The sequence below is a fragment of the Aricia agestis genome, chromosome 11 (assembly GCF_905147365.1).
Source record: "Aricia agestis chromosome 11, ilAriAges1.1, whole genome shotgun sequence".
NCBI classification, from domain to species: domain Eukaryota; kingdom Metazoa; phylum Arthropoda; class Insecta; order Lepidoptera; family Lycaenidae; genus Aricia; species Aricia agestis.
The window spans coordinates 4,801,076-4,820,807 of NC_056416.1; the positions used below are offsets into that span (position 1 = coordinate 4,801,076).

At 37.5% G+C, this 19,732-nt stretch overlaps 2 protein-coding genes and 1 long non-coding RNA gene across 3 annotated transcripts in view; all 3 read right to left on the reverse strand.

The window, feature by feature from the left end:
• Window positions 1–1,013: 1,013 nt before the first annotated feature.
• The window catches only part of LOC121732025 (adenosine receptor A3), a 102,719-nt gene continuing 84,000 nt past the window's right edge, over window positions 1,014–19,732 (reverse strand). The window contains exons 2-3 of the mRNA XM_042121772.1: window positions 10,473–10,684; window positions 1,014–2,338 (exon numbers count right to left, since the gene is read on the reverse strand). Coding sequence (XP_041977706.1) covers window positions 1,658–2,338; window positions 10,473–10,684 — 893 coding nt within the window. The 3' untranslated portion in view covers window positions 1,014–1,657. The remainder of the gene's footprint in view (window positions 2,339–10,472; window positions 10,685–19,732) is intronic.
• Window positions 14,676–15,032, reverse strand: LOC121732030. The gene is made up of 2 exons (XR_006036314.1): window positions 14,855–15,032; window positions 14,676–14,791 (listed from the first exon to the last, which is right to left on the reverse strand). It is a non-coding gene; the product is annotated as an uncharacterized LOC121732030 (long non-coding RNA).
• On the reverse strand, window positions 15,569–17,023 carry LOC121732026. Its single transcript, XM_042121773.1, has one exon. It carries the CDS (start codon window positions 16,815–16,817, stop codon window positions 15,588–15,590), a length of 1,230 nt encoding a protein of 409 aa, XP_041977707.1. The 5' UTR covers window positions 16,818–17,023; the 3' UTR covers window positions 15,569–15,587.

Below are 19,732 nucleotides of genomic sequence, written 5' to 3' on the forward strand. Positions count from 1 at the left end.
GGTTACGTATAGCTGCCTAGAAAGTGACGAAATTAAAAAGTGGCAACATCGTAGGGTCATCCCTTTCAAATCAATCTAAGAAAAAAGGGATGACACTACAATGTTGCCACTTTTTAACCGACTTCCAAAAATCGAGGAGGTTATATTATGTTCGGCTGTGGATATATATTTTTTTATTTCTTCACTTTCTTGACAGACTATATATATATATATATATATATATATATATATATATATATATATATATATATATATATATATATATATATATATATATATATATATATATATATATATATATATATATATATATATATATATATATATATACTACACAAATTTTAAAGGCTGTTTAATAATAATATGTAAACATGTCTACTTACATATTATTATTAACTTCCATACCTTCGCCTACACATTCAAAATGTACTTTGGGTGTCAGAAAATATCAATATAATAACTTAGATATTAATTTCCCTAAGTTATAAGCGCGTCGTAATTTTTTATCCTTACATACAGTTCTTGTAGTAGGTAACTAGAAAATTATGTTTTCCCCATAAAGTTAATATACTAATACTTAGGTTACAAAAGTACTTATTAACTTTATGGTTTTCCCTGGAAAACAGATTTGTTTTATTTATATGTTTTTATTATCATGAAATCCGATTTATTAAGCCTGGTCTCTTTTTATTTTATTGTTTGATCCCTACGAATAATAAAGTAGTTTGATCCCGTAAGCCAGGATCTGTCAATAAGAGTCAGATCGTAATATCCATCATACTTCGATAAAAAGCGATGACGATGCCGAATATCAGAAAATTAAAAACAAGAGACAGGCTTTACTTGGTGAATAATGGTTTCGTGCGCCTGACACTTCATCAATCAGCGAGTATTGGTGACGAAACACGAGAGGAAGGATTAATACTTCGATCGTGGGTATCGCAGACACAATAGATTTTCAATAGTTATGCGGCAGCCGGGTGCCGCTTGGGGATTGGTTGAATAACGAAAAATAACATTTATAAAGCATTTATTTAAGCAGATAATCTCAAAACGCAATGCTTACACCACACCACGTCCTTGGACCTTAGTTGCTCTTTGACGGCTTGGATAAAAAAAAATCATGTTGTTTGGAAGCATGATTACACTTTTGAATCAATACACCATAATACACTGTTTCATTTTAATTAATAGGAACTGTTTACTATCAGGGAAATTGATTCAAAGGCAGCATTATAACTAGCTGCCTACGTAATTTGGTTGGGTTCTCTCAATCCTAACAAATCACGCCTAAAAACGTAGCCGACAAAAATTTTACTACTTATAAAACTTAGTTCCGCCATAATAAGCTGCTTAGTTATGTTGCTAGTATGATTCAATTTCTCTCACATGATGGTATATGGTACACTTACAAGTTACAAGTCAGAGTATTATAATCATTTTAGATGTTATTTTAATGGTTCGGAACTTTGAAGAAAAATGTGAGGTCCGAGCAGCAGCGCCTTACATACATTGACTATTATACACACAATATTCATCCTAAAATTGCACATCTAAAAATATTCACATCGAAACATCAATGCTTAATCTAACTATATAATAAATTAAAGCTTTAAAGTCATGGAACACTGTTCGCCGTGGCGCGGCCGTCGTCGTGTCAGCTGGGCTCGGCGCTGACGCTGCGAACTCGCCGGATGAACTCCTCCACCTTCTTGTACGGGCTCTGGCAGGGCAGGTTGGACTCGATGAGGTACGGCCCATTGCTCCCCTCGTGGGCTTCGGGAGTGTACCGGCCGCTGGAGCTGTCCCTCGCCGCGTTAAGGAAAGGCTCGCAGTCGTGGCCCGGAGCGGCCCCGGTGCTCCTCTCCTCCGTGTTGACCTCGGCCTCCTTCTGCCGCCTCCAGACCGGCGAGTCCACGTATATCTTTGGTCTCTCTCTAAGAGCGTTGCATCGCTCTAAAGCTGGCCGCCGAATCGGCACGGGCGGCCTGTAGGCCGCCGGAATCGGCACTCCTCTCCCGAGTATCACGCAGATCAAACCCTTGAGCGCAGCGCGGAAGTCTTTCAGGTGATATGCGTATAACAGCGGGTTGATTGCGGAATTCAGATGGGAGAATATAATGCAGAAATAGGTTAGGGTATTGGGAATGTCCAGAGTGGGCATGAAGGCCTTGATCGCGTTGATCGTGTAGAGGGGGATCCAGCAGATTATGAAGAAGAATACGATGATGGCTAGGTTCTGCGTGGCCTTGACTTCTCTCTTCTGCGCCGCCCCGAGGACTCGAAGCATGGTGCCTTCTCTGCCTTGTCCGCCTTCCACGGTCACCACAGCGCTCATCTGGAAAAATAAAATTCAAGTTGACTTCCTTTCTCGAAACGAGTTACCTTATAAGGAAGGATAGCGTGATACAAGAGCGTTGTAAAAAACGTGTACGGCATTGATTATTCTACAGGAAAATGTAGGACAAGAATCATTTCCGAATGTTGAATTAAAGGAAAAAAAAATCAATGCATAATTGAAATTGTTAAGAGCAATTGTACCCTTTCCACAGGAAAATCTAGGACAATTATAATTATTTCCGAATACTGGATTAAAGCAAAATAATTACAATAACTGAAATTGTTTAGACTTTAGAGCAAGTTCTATTAATAAATTTATCGCATTGTGATCGCTATTAACAACAATATGAGCCATGAGGTGATTCAATTTTAGAAAATTTTATGATGAACCTAAGTACATTAGGACCTATTGCATATTATGTCTCTGGACAAGACAATATCTTTCGAGTTCTATTTACTACAATTATATTGGGGTTATCAGTATTTGTCCAGAGTAAACAGTAAACACTGCACATATCAATCTGTGAGCTAGCAAGCTTACGTTGAAATTGAATTGGTGACCTTATTCGTAGGTACCTCAGCCGGGTATCCAAGGCTGCATCCGGCATTGTTAGATAGTATAATTACATAAGTATAAATATTTAAAAAAGATAATACGACATTACGTTATAATCGTACTATTACCAACAGCAAAGATAAATTATTTTATTATGTTTATGTTTTATTAAAAAAATGTTGTTAGATGAAATAAGTAAGCACATGAAAAAACTTTTTTCATGTTAGTAATCCATTTAGAGAAAAAAGATTTAATGAAAAAAGTATTTTGATAAAGTACCAGTATTGCATTTGAATTTTTGGAAAGTTTCGTGAATGGCTTCTCGACGATGATTAGGTATGCTAGTTGCTACGCAACCAGTACTTTTAGTTACAAAGTTAGTTTTGGTACAAATGGTTGAATTGTTTATTTAAATAATGTATTCGCGTCGGTATGGCGGGCTGTAGTACGAGTAAGTCACACCCGAGAAGTAAATCTCGCATTACGCTACCGCCTACTTCTTTTTTTTCGACTATCTGAAAATACAAACATTTTTGTGGAACAAATCGTTCGACACTCGTTATTTCGCTGGCCCCGGGCAATAAAGGCGTAATATCAAAAATCGTTTTGTTCAGCCTACCTAGCATATGCCAACGAGATATCTCACTCTACATGTTTTCTCGATGTTTGATAGTTGGTCTCTTCATCTCTATTCACCCTAGCATAACAAACATTTTTTCTCGCGTAGATCTATCATCGAAATAACACATTTTTATAGAGTTTGGTCGAGATAATGTCGAGATTTTGACATTATGAGACGAGTAACTACTCGTCTCATAATGTCAAAATTTAATTATCTCGAGAGTGAGATATCTCGTTGGCGTATGCTAGGTAGGCAGGAGAGACAAAATAAGCTATTTTGTTTATAGTGCAGCGTACAGTGGTCCAAAAGAAATGTGTCATGTCTCATATGAAAGTTATTTTTTTTACCTATTTAACCATATTAAAATAATTGTAATAGTATAAAAAATTATTGAAATAATTGAAAAAGGTATAATACAAATAATAAGCGATATTGTTTCAGTTGTAACATTGTTTATTGACTTTATAAAAACACCAAACCGCTTAAGATTTACGGCTGTAAGAACATAATACTTACGACGTATTTTTCGCTTTAGATTTCGAGCGTACCAGCCGATTACTCCGTTCTTTTGGGGAATCTTACAGCGAAAGCTTAGTTGTATCGTATCTTCACCGGTTTTTTTAAGTTATGTTTCATAGAGTAATGCAAGAAAACAGTTTTAGTCATAAGAGAATTTTCGATTCAATAAAGCTTTTGTCATTTATTATACCCAAAATATTATTTTAAAAATATGAAATAAATAGGGGTGATAGATTAATACTCAGAGAAGCCAAAAATCAAATAACATTAAAAAGGGCGTAACCGGCGTTTACCGCTTTGTTGCCCGGGGCCAGCAATTTATCCGACGCGTTTGGGCCGCCAGTGCGAGCACTATGGCCATCATTTTCCTTTTTGCCTTTACCTAATTAGACCCCTAAAGAACCGCCATACTGGTACAAATGACCATGAAGCTAATATAGAGTCTCTATATTAGCTTCATGCAAATGACCAAGAATTTTATGTCACCATCTCCCGGTCTATAATGAAGAGGTAACAAACACTTTACACGTTCAATATTAGAATGGATCAAGTCATAAGAATCTTTAAATCTATAGTGTTCTCAGTGGCGTAAGCGTAACTATAGGGTGGCAGGGCTGGCAAAATACTGCGGGCCGACCAAAATGGGCCCCGGCCCATGAGGCCGTGAGGTCAGATTTTTTAATACATTGTTTAATTATTATTTATTAACAGAGGCGGCGTAAGGCGTGGGCGGTGTGGACGACCGCCCACGGCCTCGTGGTCTAAGGGGCATCGCGCGCCTTTGACCACGAGGCTTTTTTAAAGGATTTACAAGTTTTGATACTTACTCAAATATTCATTAAAAAAAGTTTTATAAACAAAAGTTTGAGTGTCAAAAAATTCTTTCTCTCCAAAAATCCGTCTTCTTGCGTCATCCAACAGGGGGCCTCGCCTATTTTAGGGCCCACATCAAATTTAGGTCTTGCCCCGCCACTGACGATTTTTACTGATAGGGCCCCATCAATTTGCCACGGATGCCGGATGTTATAATTACGCCACTGGCTATTCTAGTAAACTATACCATACTATACTAATTGTACATCAACTGACAATGTCCTCTCATGGACCTCTCACTCCTTTGTCCACTTTGGTACGTATTGTGGGCGTTCGATCGACGATTGTATCAATTAGTTCCAATGGATTTAACGCAAATGGCGACCAATTGTACCGCTGCACGCTGTAACGGTACCAATGTTTGCAAAACAGTGTTGCTCACCCGACCATGCTTGTTCAGCTAAATTGTGAATTAAAAACCACCTAAATTGACCTCGAAGCCTTAATGTACCTACTGAGAGTTGGTACTTGGTACCAAACTATACTAAATCTGAGGTGGTGTCGTAAAATCTTGACACAGCTGTAATTAAGATACTTGTTGAGGTAAATATTGGCTTTACGAAGTGTGCTAGACATCTAGACGGATAGACATCGATGACTATTAGAACTCGAAAAAGAAATGGCCTAATATATTATGCTACTTTTGGCCTGATAACAATGTTAGTGTAAATAATAGAAAATAATGACGCATTCATCGTCATTGTAATTCGTAACTGCCGACTCAGACACAGACATTCAAGAGTGATGACTGATGACGCATTCACCATTACCAAACAGTTGCAAATAAAATACATTATCTAGTAAATCCGAGAAACCAGTGCAGTTGCAAAGACGTCATATGCGCATAGGGATTCATGCTTATGATTTGTTTCCAAGAAATCAGTTTATTTTATTGAAACGAAAATTAAATTAAAAATAAGGATAATGTTTATTTAAATAACTAAGGATGAAGTATGTAGTTTTACTAACAAAGATTGTATAAACTATCAAGACATTGGCGAAAAGAAACGGAAATATTCGCTGGAATTTAAAGTTTCTTATTCAAAATTGTTATTAAATTGTAAACTGCCAAGTAATAAAAGAAACCGTTTATTTATTTATTTATTTTAGGTCGCTTTAACATCAGGGTCATTAGCGACCACAACAAAGAATATGTATTACTACTTAAATACATTTGTATAAATTTATTATTTTCAAAAATTTAAGAGTTTTAATACATCCATTTTCATCATTTAAACATTCTTTTAGATCGGTAGGTAATTTACAATAGCTTTTTTCAACATTATAGGATAAACATTCAACAAGGAGGTGAAAAACAGAAAGAAAACATCCACATTTGCATTTGCTTTTTTCAGTCTTAGTAATATTGTGAATATGGGTGATGTTTGTATGTCCAATTCGCAATCTCGTTATAACTACTTGATCATTTCTACACGAAAAGTGGGCAGGAACTTTATCAAATACAGAATTTCTAATAGAAAATAATTTAGACACATTGCCTGATTTCCAATTCAAAACTCAAACTCAAACTTTTTTATTCAGAATAAATTTTTGCAAATATTTTTCTGAACGTCTACATAATGCCTACCACCGGTTCGGGAACTAACCCGGCGAGAAGAACTTGAAAAGGTTCTTCTCGCCGGGTTAGTACTCGCACGGGGCCCACTTTTTTACCAAAAAAAGTGAGAAAAAATTAATCTTTTAAAAGAAGGTTTACAATGTTGTAACTTAAAATTATATACAGTGTGTAACAAAAATAAGTGATAATACTTTAGGGTGTGTACGTGTTCCTTGTAGAGAGTTCACTGTGAAAGTAGCAGCTCTGAAAGACGAATTTTTTTTTTCACTTTTGTATGGGCAAGGGCCCGAGCGTCACGAGTTTTCCCATACAAAAGTGAAAAAAAATTTTGGTCTTTCAGCGCTGCTACTTTCATAGTGAACTCTCTACAAGGAACACGTACACACCCTAAAGTATTATCACTTATTTTTGTTACACCCTGTATATATATATACATGGAAAGCAACTTCCGTCGCCCATGGACACTCGCAGCATCAGAAGAGCTGCAGGTGCGTTGCCGGCCTTTTAAGAGGGAATAGGGTAATAGGGGAGGGTAGAGATGGGAAGGGAAGGGAAGAGAATAGGGGAGGGTAGGGAAGGGAATAGGGGAGGGGATTGGGCCTCCGGTAAACTCACTCACTCGGCGAAACACAGCGTAAGCGCTGTTTCACGCCGGTTTTCTGTGAGAACGTGGTATTTCTCCGGTCGAGCCGGCCCATTCGTGCCGAAACATGGCTCTCCCACGTATATACAATGTCAACATATATACATAATTGTAAGTCATAAAATAATGTAGAAATAGCCTTGCAAGCAGCCATCCTACTCCCAAGATGTGCCATCGCATTTAATGTCCCAATTGCATTTAATTTTGTACTTTATATATTTCTTTATGTCTGAATATGTAACTCTGTGTGTTACATTTGCATTCCACAACAGCCCGTATGCAGATTGATTCGCTTCGCTCGTTTCACGTTATTTTCCCATTTGTTTTAGATTGTTCAGTTGTTAGTTGTGTGACTCACTGACTTTAACAATTCCATTATCTTGTGTCCATTGTAAAGCAATTTATCTAAATGTAATATTAGTTTTTACTACTTATATCGTTAATAATAAATAATACTTACTTATAAATTTATTAATAACTAGATGACGCCCGCAAGTCCGTTGCGCCATAATTCGTTTATGGCAAGAAACCATACTTTTTTTACCGACTTCCAAAAAGGAGGAGGTTATACGTTCGGCTGTATGTATCTTTTTTGGAATAAAATAGTGAAGAGGTAACAGACAGACAGACAAACATACTTTCGCATTTATAATATTAGTGTGGATATTGGATATAATGATAAGGATAAGATGTAGTTCTCATTTCTCCCGTCTCCGTGAAAAATTAATTCGCCATAAGATAAACTTACAAATAATATACTTAAGTACTTATTTGCAATTTATTTTATACGTGGGAGAGCCATGCTTCGGCGCGAATGGGCCGGCTCGACCGGAGATATACCACGTTCTCACAGAAAACCGGCGTGAAACAGCGCTTGCGCTGTGTTTCGCCGAGTGAGTGAGTTTACCGGAGGGCCAATCCCCTACCCTCCCTTCCCTTCCCATCCCGACCCTCCCCTATTACCCCTTAAAAGGCCGGCAACGCACCTGCAGCTCTTCTGATGCTGCGAGTGTCCATGGGCGACGGAAGTTGCTTTCCATCAGGTGATCCGTTTGCTCGTTTTCCCCCTTATTTCATTAAAAAAATAAATAAAAATAAAAAACCTAGCAATACTGATTTTCATGTTGCGCCATCCAGATTCCAGATATTATTATAATATTTTTAACGTTTTCAATTATTATTTAAATAAGTACTTACTTACTAATAATAAGAACTAGTATTTATTATTCATAGGATTACCTACTATAAAATACTCATTATTGTTATTAATTTACAACATTTTTATGTTAGTAATAAAGTAACCGCGACTGTCCGCGATGTACGGGTTTTCCTGAAAGCTTAGTCATATCGTAGAGAAAATATACAGTCAACAGTCATATCCATCGCCCACCGCCCACGTCACACTACTCAGACACAAAACCAGCTGGAATTACCGAGAAACCAGACACAAAAATTGAGAATGGGCATTGTCCAAAAAAAATCACATGTACTTTTTATATTTTTTTTCGTTAAAATAGGGCATTTTAAGAATATAAATTAAATAATTTTGAAATTCATTGGCTAGTTTTTTCTCAATAAATTTTTAAAGTTTCGCTCTGACGTCATCATCGGCCGCCAATTGACATCTGCATATGTTTTAAATTTCCTTTCAATCTTATTTATAATGGGTGGTTCTTCAAATGCAAGTTCTCATTATGTGAAAGCTGATACGAGAAGCTTACCAAAAGTTCGAAACGTAATGTTGGTCGAATTTATTGCTAATTTAACGCCATTGAAGGTCAAACAAAGGTTAAACGTATTTGTTCAAAAATATAAGTAACTAATGGGCATTTTTTTCGTTTATATACAGAAAAACGATCACTGACCTTATTCCTCGAAATGTTTTTGTAATGAGCAAAATTTAAAAAAATGGACAATCCCCATTGGCTATTCAAGTGGGTTTATCAGTGCATAATAACAATTAACATTATTGTAATTTCTTCTTAGGCACGCCTACCTACGCCACGTCATAACTCATAATTTTCGTTGAACCGATAATTAAAATCAGGCATTATTGGAATTTGCACATCTGACCGACTTTGCTATTATATCAGTATGTTGTATCATGACATGAGCTTTATTCCGTATCTTAGAATCGGTCATTGAGCTATATTATAGGCCTGACACAAAATTCTTGGTCATTTGTACCAGTATGGCGGTTTTACAGGGGTATAATTACGTAAAGGCAAAAAGGAAAATGATGGTCATAGCGCTCGCACTGGCAGCCCAAACGCGTGGGCGTTAATCGAACGTGTCGGATAAATAACGAGTGCCTAAAGATTTGTTCCACAAAAATGCTTGTATTTTCAGATAGGCGAAAAAAAATAAGTAGGCGAAAGCGTAATGCCATACTTGTCGGGTGCGGCTTACAGCCCGCCATACCGACGCGAATACGTTAATTAAAAAAAAATGAACCATTTGTACCAGGCTAATTTTTGCATAGCTAATCATCGTCAAGTAGCCATTCACGAAAATCACCTTGCCATACTTTTCTGACAGGTCCCAATGGCCGCTATACCACTGCAAAGGTGTAATTTAAACAACGCCGAAACTCCCATACTTGTATCTATAAAGAATCAGGAGTTCTCTCAGTACCTACCGAACCACGGTATACCAGATATACCTCGGTGCAAAATCTTACTTGTTGGTAGCATATGCTTAGAATACTTCTCACGAAACCGAAGTCACCACACGTTTCCCTATAAAATTTGAGGAGTTCCCTCGATTACTTATGGATTGTTCATCAGATCACCACTTTTGTGAATATAATACTAAATTGGCATGATACCCTATATACCAAAAGAAAAATTTTGAAAATCGGTTTACAGACGGCGGAATAATCGTTGAACATAAGAAAACGAAAATAACACCTCCCCCATTTTTAAAGTCGGTTAAAATTGTAGCCTATGTGTTATTCTGATGTATGAGCTATATTATTGTAAAGTTTCATTAAAATCCGTTCAGTAGTTTTTGCATGAAAGAGTAACAAACATCCATACATCCACACATCCATACATCCATACATCCAAAAAAACTTTCGCCTTTATAATATTAGTAGGAGTAGGATTAGTAGGAAGTAGGATAGGATAGGATATCTCGTATCAATATTCATACGGTAAATACGTTACGGTAAAAGCATGAAGATTGAAGCATCAGTTAATACAGCGCGATGGTGATATTTTAGCGAGTAAATGAAAGATTTAAGTTGGTACGGAAACTAAAGTCCAAACGGCAAATCGAAGCACATAACAAAACTTCAGATCCAAGTTTGTGAGCAATTCTGTGACATGTTAAACCTCACCTGCTTAACAACGACCCTGTAGATGTGCGCGTAGAATCCCGCCAGCAGCACGCTTGGTGTGACGATGGTGGCGAAGTAGAGGAACAGCAGGTAGTTGTAGTCCATGACTTCGACGAAGTAGCAGCCGGGGGAGTCGTCGACCGCGGCGTGCCAGCCGAACAGGGGCAGCAGGCCCACCACAGCTCCCGCCGCCCAGCACGCTGAGATTATCACTGGAAAAATAAAATGGCTGTATTAGTTGGGGATTATCACTGGATACCAAAATGGGTGTACGTGTTAGTTGGGGATCATCACTGGTAAGCTGATATCGCCCCAGCCACCCAGCACGCTGAGATTATCACTGGAAAAATAAAATGGCGGTATTAGTTAGGGAATATGAAAACAAAAATGGGGGTGTTATTTGGGGACCATCACTGGTAAACTGAAATTGCCCCAGCCACCCAGCACGCTGAGATTATCACTGGAAAAACAAAATGGCGGTATTAGGTGGGGATTATCAGTGGAAAAAGAAAATGGCGGTAGTAGTTGGGGATTATCACTGGAAACAAGAATGGCGGTAATTGGAGATGACTGACGAAGCCAAAATGTTGTACGAAGTTGAGGATATATTATCACTGGAAACAAAAATTAACACCCCGTTAATTGGAGACCGTCACTGGTGAACTAAAATTAACTACCTAAGTTGGGAACGATCACTGACAAAGCCAAAAAGTTGTGGATTATCACTGAAATGCAAAAATAATGTTCTCCTCTAAACTACCATAAACCATATGCAATTTTATAACAAATTGCAGCATCAAAATTCAAACAAAAGTCACGTGTATTGAGCTAATGTTGTTGATATAATTTGCACGGCGCCAAACCTGTTGCTTCGACCTTCGCGTTATTTTGATGACGCGCGTCCAACGACTGGGTTTATAAGAATCGCAGAATACAACTCACTGCAAAATACAGCATAATATAGCTACATGCTATGTACACGGACTACGGAAATATTATAATATCAGCACCTACTTACGTATATAATATTTACAAAACTAATATTAAGAATTAGAAAGTGTACAGTCTGTCTGCAGGCTGGGCCCATTAATAATAATATGAGAAGATATTAATTACTTATACAATATTATACATAATATACTTTTTTGGGAGATAGTTATAACTTTTTACTAAAAAGTGCCGTAAATAGGGCGGTGCCACCGGTGCCCAGGAACAGGGCGTAGTCTCTGGAGGGCGCAAAAATGGCCATACCAGGCAACTCTTTTTTTTTTAATTGCTCCCGATAAAGTACTTCCTGCTGCGCCCCAGAGATGTTTCCCATGTAGTAAAAAAAATCCACAGCCGAACATTATAACGTTCTCCTTTTTGGAAGTCGGTTAAAAAACAAAAGTGTAGTTATCGCTCGCATAGGTACAGAATACATATAATTAGTGGCACAGGGCGCAAAAAAGGCTAGGCTACGGCGGTGTTTAAATAGCGACTTTGAGGAAAGAACGTCGCGTGGCCACATAATACATACTTAAGTACTTACTTAATATTAGTATAAGCGTCGCCAGAAAGTTTTTTTATTTAGGTATTTGTCATGAATAGATGCATGGTTTTCGCGCGTATCTCGACTGATAATACTGAATAGCCCACTCAAAACTTGTAGTCATATTAGCACAATTAACGTTATTTTTCCTAACTAGAAACTACCTACTTACAAATTGATATTATGGATGTGTGAACAAGCAGAGTATATTATAGTACCTACTTATAGCAAAATAGTACCTAGGTTATAGGTACTGCAGTTTATTATAGTTAGGTACCAAGAAGTTGTAAGTATTTTATAATAAACAGTCACGACCACAATAACTATAATAGTAGGAGAACCTTAAGTAGTATTTGGGCCATTCCGCTACAGACGGCCCTCAACGAGAATTTTTAAAATGAGGCATTAGTTACATTTTTTAATTGGAATATACGTAAGAAGATGTGTATTTACTAAAAAAACATCTTTGTCGGTAAAAAATGGAATTCGAATAATTTAGAGCGTCTTTTTCCCATATTTTTAAATTAAAATAGCGTATATTTCAAATCAATGCTTACTTGTAAGTATAGTTAAACAGCAATACGTCGAAATGTTTTATATAAATTACACTATTCAATCGTTTTGAGTGATTTAGACGATTAATTTTGTCAGGCCAATAAACAACTGAAAATTTAAAAAATAACTACAATTTGGTGCAGTTTTATTACAAACTTACTAGTATAATTATATATTCCATGTCGAAATTTTTTAAATTTGTTAGAGAATTACGATTTAATTTTGATGTTGCGCCCGCGAACGTAGAAATGTTAATAATTTCTAGTACTTATTACTATAATTACTTTTATCTAGTTACATAGTTTCTTTGTTTTATGCTATTTTTAAATATAGGCAAGTTATTTTTTCGCATTAACCAGTATTCACATATGAACTCATCACAGTTCTTAAAGGAGGGTCAAATTGGTTGCACCCGCGACAACACTTCAAACCTGTTTTGTGGCCCTTCATACATTTGATGAGGTTTTCATTTATAAATCATTGTTAAACTAGTTAAAATGTATCCCTTCAAAGGATATTTTTTAAATAAATATGCTTCATTTTGCCTGTAGGAAGCTTTAAGAGGTTAAAGCATGGCTTGAGCTGTGTTCCTATGTTTTTTTTTTTGTATATTTTAGCCAGTTTTGTTTTCTGGGTGTTTGAACACAGAGGAAAATCTTGCAATTTTTTTGGGTTTTTGGACCTTCTTATCTTTTTTAATAGTAAAATTATGAAAAAAAAGAAAACATAGGGACATCCTAATATAGTGGCCATAGATATTCAGGAATAAATCATAACTCTACCGGCATTATCCAGGGAGGAAACAGGGGACAGCGTTTGTATGGAAAAACGGCGGTGTGGAATCCTCTAAAGTGTGTCAAACTGTTGCACCCGCGATAATGGAATCGCCCATTTAAACAATTAAGGCTCTAAACACACTAGGCTGAATTACGCCGGCGTCAATTCCGCCGCGTTTAAATTGCATACAAAATACGGGCCGAATACGAGGGGTGACACACTATTACGTCGCGTTTTGTATACGTTTAACATTTGCGGCGTAATTCAGCCTGTTTAGACACTAACAAAATAAGCAAAATAAGGATATAGGTGAAAAGCCCATATTATATGAGAATTGAGATTCTAGTGATAATACGAGCATGAGGCCTGCGGCCCGCCTTTAGTTTGTTTTGCTACCTTGTGGCCCTTGCCTGCCAAAAGGTTGCCGACCGCTGCTTTAGAGTCATTCGTAGTATGCACGAATGTCGAATAGAAGTTAGAACACAAAAATATTTCGCATCTAAAATTGGCGATAGCACCACAGCGTAATAAGTGATAGCACGGTAGTCGGTGAAACGGTTGATTGCCGTTCGAGGTCAATAGTCACTTTCTACAGAAATTCGCAATTCGCAATTCGCATGACGCAGGCCCATGCGCAGCCAACATTTGTAAATATGTCGCTCTTTTATTTTTGCACATGTTTGCTTTATTTTTAAAAATGATAAAATTTATAGTTATATGAAAGCTCTTCCATTATTTCAATATACTAGATGTTGACCGCAACATAGTTGCACCGAGTTTATGCGTTTGTTGCGCGGAAACTAGTACCTACTTAATACTTTTAATACTTATATAGGTATAATAATATAATTTTTTATTCTATAAATTAACTTAAAACCTTAGATAACAAATCTGCATTCATTACAGACATGTAGGTGGTGTCTTTTAGGGTGGGTTGTTAAAGTTAAAGTTATGGTTATAGTTAAGTTAAGGCAAATTTAACTTTAAACTTAACTTTGACAGACGTTGCTGGTCCGACAAGGCTTTAAATGAAAATGGGCGGGGGCGCTGCTGGTAAAGGAGAACTGTCAAAAATGGCGTTTTTGTATGATGACAGCGTTAGTTCCTTTTTTGCCACGTGCATTTAAAGCCTTGTCAAGCTCTATGGTTATGGTTAAATATGGCGTTCATTTTTTACTTTAACCAAAGATTAGACATTTTGCATTGTAGTTACAGTTATAGTTAGAGTAAGTTGGTACAACCCACCCTTAAACATAATATTGTCAGGTATTACAGTAAGTACTAATCATTATCATTTACTATTATTTACATTATTTGGAGAGTGAAATAACACAAATAGATACAATACACATTTTTATTTAAATAATCAAATTAATATCACATCAAAGAACAGTCTACCAAATAAACTTTACAGCAAAAAACTATACTTACAAAAATCTGTGATGTTACATTTTACCTTAAAAAATTGCAATATCTTCAGCAATTCAGTCTAATTTTGGCTGGTGATGTTACATTTTACCTTAAAAAATTGCAATATCTTTAGCAATTCAGTCTAATTTTGGCTGGTACAAGAGGCAGAAATTAACGTAACACCTACTTCTGTAGGGCTTCCCTACAATGAGATGCTTAATTAACTTCTTTATTATACAATGGTATTTCAATAACCTCCTTTTTAAGTTGGTTAAAAATATTGTGATATTTTTAACCAACTTAAAAAAGGAAGCACTGGAAAATTATATTAAGTATCATTGAAATATAAATTTCATATCATTACAGTTTTCTTATAAAAAATTATTGGCATTCTCAAGTGGGCTCTTTTAGAAATTGTTAAACTTACCTAACATTTCATTAACATTTATTGTCCTATGGTTTATAAAATACAAGTTATAAAAATACATATTATTTACTAAATATACTCATAAGTGGACGCTATACATAATAATTACTTATTGGTATTCAAGTAAATAAAAGCATTGTGATTATTTTACAAGTTTTAGTTTATCTTAACAGCAGGCTTAGCATGGCCACCATAAAAATACAAAGGATTAGAAACATTTCCTTTGTTTATCCATCACTTTGTCTATTTCCTTTCTATAGTGGCCATGCTAAGCCTGCTGTTCTCTATTACTTATTTGAAATAAAAATTCAATAAAAATAAAATAACATGTTAATTAAATTGCTTCTGCGAGTTGTGGGTAATAATACTTTTAAGACATTTATTACTTAAATTAACTTTTGTAATAAATAAAATTTTAGTTCGCTACAAAGATAGACAAAACAACAGTTAAAATTGTGAATATAGGAACATTTCGGGAAGCAGAATTCTTTTTTAATGATGTTGTAGCGTATGTTTGTAAAAGACCACACGGCACGGTTTTCTTCATGTGACTAGACGGAGTGTGTCTGATCACATAACATTGCATACCTGGTGTCACATCAACAGGTTTACCTTTAACATCAAGAGCATTCGTCACTGTTGTAGTGTTTGTTGTTGTAACTGTCACTGATGATGCCATTGTATTATCAGTGTTGTTTGCAGCAGTGGCCGTATTGTTCGTGGTTTCGTTCCTTGGCACCAAAGTTCCATTTGGATACATCTCGTACACAACAGGACCTGCCGCAGCTGGAGCTGTCTCGTTATGTGGAGAATTAATTGTCGTCACATTTGTCACTGTTGTCGTCACAACAGTATTTGTGTTGCTTACATTGTTAGCCTTTGCCTGCTCCGTGTAAATAAAGCTTGAAATTATTTCACAATCTATCCTCGTTTCCTCGTAATCTCCATTCTCTTTCTTCAGTCCAAACTTACATACTTCACCTGGTGCAGGTTTGTAGCTGTTCGAGTGTCCTCTATTAAGAGCATAAGCGGTTCCAGCCAGGGTTCCCAAATTCAGGAGAGCCAGACCAGCTAGCAGAGTACCGTATTTGCTGCCTGAATCTTGGTACTTGTACACATAAGTCGGAGGGGTTCCGTGATACACCGGGTAATTAATTGGAGCGCCACCATGAACTGGGGCGTACCTTATTTGCTGCGGTGGATTGTAGTTGTAGTGGTAGTGAATATTAGTTGTGTGGCCTCCACTTGGTCTGGAGTTTCCTGACATTCCAGTACTTGACGGGTAGCCGTGAGATTGCGTGTTTGACGGGTACCCGTGAGATTGCGTGTTTGACGGGTACCCGTGAGATTGCGTATTCGACGGGTAAGCGTTGCCAGAAGGTCGACTGTGGCCGGTACCAGAGAGTCCACCGGAAGACGGATACCCGTGGCTGCCACCAGATGGATAGCCGTGACTCCCTCCAGTGCCAGAAAGTCCTCCAGAGCTAGGATAGGAATGGCGACCTCCACTCCCCGACAGGCCACCAGATGATGGATAACTATGTCTACTACCACCACCGAAAGTTCGTTTCGAAGTTATCTGTTGCGTAACACAAAGAAGTAAAAGCACTATAAAAATACACGATCTATTTGTGGCACGATTCATGTTGCATAAACTTATTTAGCACCAGAAAAATAACACACGTTTTATCGCGTTAAAGTCTTGCTCAAAACTGGTACGAAGTTAGCGACGAATGCGGAATGACGATTACGAGCGCTCGCCCCTCACAGAAATTTCTACAAACTACACTTAAGTCTCAACAGGCAAGAGCAACTTGTTTGTTTGGGTTTCGATTTGCGATGAAAATTAAATTGAAATAATTGAAAAATGAAAGGTGAATCCAAGGTTGTCAGTTGTCACTTGTCAGTTGTCACCTGTCATTTTTTTTCTTATTAAATATTATGGCACTTCGGCTATTTAACCATGGCCAGTGTGGAGTATATTATAGCGGGAAAACAATATTCTATAAATACAATTTTCAGCATCGTTTTTCTATATTGTCAGGTCTAAAGTCTTGTCAAAGTCTAATATCGTTTTCGGCATCTGAACTGCCCCAGGGCAGGGTGGGCCGACAGGATACGGAAATAGCCGAAGTTTAAATTAAGAACATAAACTACGTATTGCACTACTAAGTCGGTCGATTCAGTAAAGTGGTAGACGCTTTACTGAAACTCTCGATGGAGTTTTGGAGGGAACACAAAATAGCACGTTTCTGGATATCAGGCACGGTCTGAAGGGGGGGGGGGGGGGGTCACAGGAGACATGTGCACGATAACGAGTATCTAATGGTTAATATTCACCATATTACACATTAAAAACTCAAATAACACAATTTTAGGAAAATAATATATAAAAACTCAACATCACTCTTTCACCTTCCCGACAAAACTCCCTCCTGTCAATTGTCGTTCAGTGATTCTGTTAATTTTTTATAAGACGCTACGGCTAACTAAAGTGCGTTAAATTCCATTTGACTAAATTTAGAAGTTCTAATTAGGATTCTAAAAAGAAGACTAATTAGAAGCTTCTGATTCCACTTGTCCTAATTTAGTAACTAAATCAGTTGTGACCAAGCGGGGACTTCGGTCAAACGTCTTCTTATTGGCTCCATCTGTCAAATCTGTCAAAGCAACAAAAAATTGATCTTCTCGTAGGCTTAGCTGTTGGCTCAATGAAAATAAAAATAAATAAAAGGCGAAAAAGATGGATGAAAGAATGTTTGCGCCACGAAAAGTTATCAAACAACTTGTTTGATAATTTTTCGGGGGGGCACATTTTACTTGTTTGAAACCTACTTTGAAACAAGAAAATACTTGTTTCAAAGTAGGTTTCAAACAAGTAAAAGTGAAAAAAGTTAGAAGGGGGGGGAGCGGGGCTCTAGAAGCCCCCCCTTCTAACTTCTAAAGTTGGGGCATGATAAGCCTAAAAAAATATATAATGTAGATTAGGGTGAACATGACTAGTCATTGGACAGAGCACAAAAACACTATATTTATTAAGGTTGCTTTAAAAACTACCTGTTTTTCTTAAAAATCAGGCGATCTATTACTTTAAAAACAGGTAGTTTTTAAAGCAACCTTAATAAATATAGTGTTTTTATGCTCTGTCCAATGACTAGTACTGTCTAATGTACTAGTAATTTACCCTACTATAAAAACTACGAACGAAAATTGGTTTGAACGAGATTTAGCAAGTAAGTAGTTTTTTTTTTAAGTATATCCTCTTTATTTGAAACTTACAAATTTTTTTGGAGGTCGAATTTCGATCATTGCATTGGGCGATCTCTACTTAAAAAAATATTATTTCAACCATAGACATAATATATACTCAACATAATATTTTGCAGGTCGTTGTGATGATAATAATATTATTAACTAACTAGATGACGCCCGCAACTCCGTTGCGCGGTGCGCCAATATTTTTCCGGGATAAAAACTACCCTATGTCCTTTTCCGGGGCTCAAAGTATCTCCATGCCAAATTTCAGCAAAATCGGTTCAGCGGCTGGAGCATGAAGAGGTAATAGACACACAGACAGACACACCCACTTTAGCATTTTTTTTATGAAATAAGGGGGCAAACGAGCATACGGGTCACCTGATGGAAAGCAACTTCCGTCGCCCATGGACACTCGCAGCATCAGAAGAGCTGCAGGTGCGTTGCCGGCCTTTTAAGAGGGAATAGGGTAATAGGGGAGCGTAGGGATGGGAAGGGAATAGGGTAGGGGATTGGGCCTCCGGTAAACTAACTCACTCGGCGAAACACAGCGCAAGCGCCGCTTCACGCCGGTTTTCTGTGAGAACGTGGTATTTCTCCGGTCGAGCCGGCCCACTCGTGCCGAAGCATGGCTCTCCCACGCATTTATAATATTAGTATGGATTCATGAAATAAGACGCAATAGCAGCTCAGATAACCCTGTTTTGCTTAGAATTAAATGTTAATAGATAGTTATTTAATGAGAATCGAGGGTCTTGTTTTTGCCGTGAGATAAAATTATCTTTGATACGAGATTTATACTCGCGTCTCGTGGCTCGAAGTAATACTGTACTCACAAGTCACAACGGTTTTGCTCGATAGTTTTACTCCGAATCGAAGGAAATGACATATTTGACAGATTTAATTCCATCGAGCCGGCTCGAAGCGCGCCTTCGAGCTGTCAGTTTTGCGGTCCACACGGTGGTTATTGCTCGATTTGGAGTAAAACTATCGAGCAAAACCGTATGTGAGTACTTAGCTTAAACATGTAAAGCTTGCGTCCCCCTCGGGCTCCTTTGGAAACCGCTCCCGATACGAGCCTTGCGAGCCGCGAGCCGCGCCGCGAGACGAGCCGCGAGCTCGAGTTTACACACAGACAGGGCTCGCGGCGCGTCCCGCGGCTCGTCTCGTGACTCGCGCGCGAGTGTAAATCAGCAATGAGAATGTAATAAATCATAAATTACGAGTAGTTCCCTCGATTACTCATAGATCCCATGAACATGGTACCAAATTGGAGTGAAAACTAATACAACAAAACAAAAATTT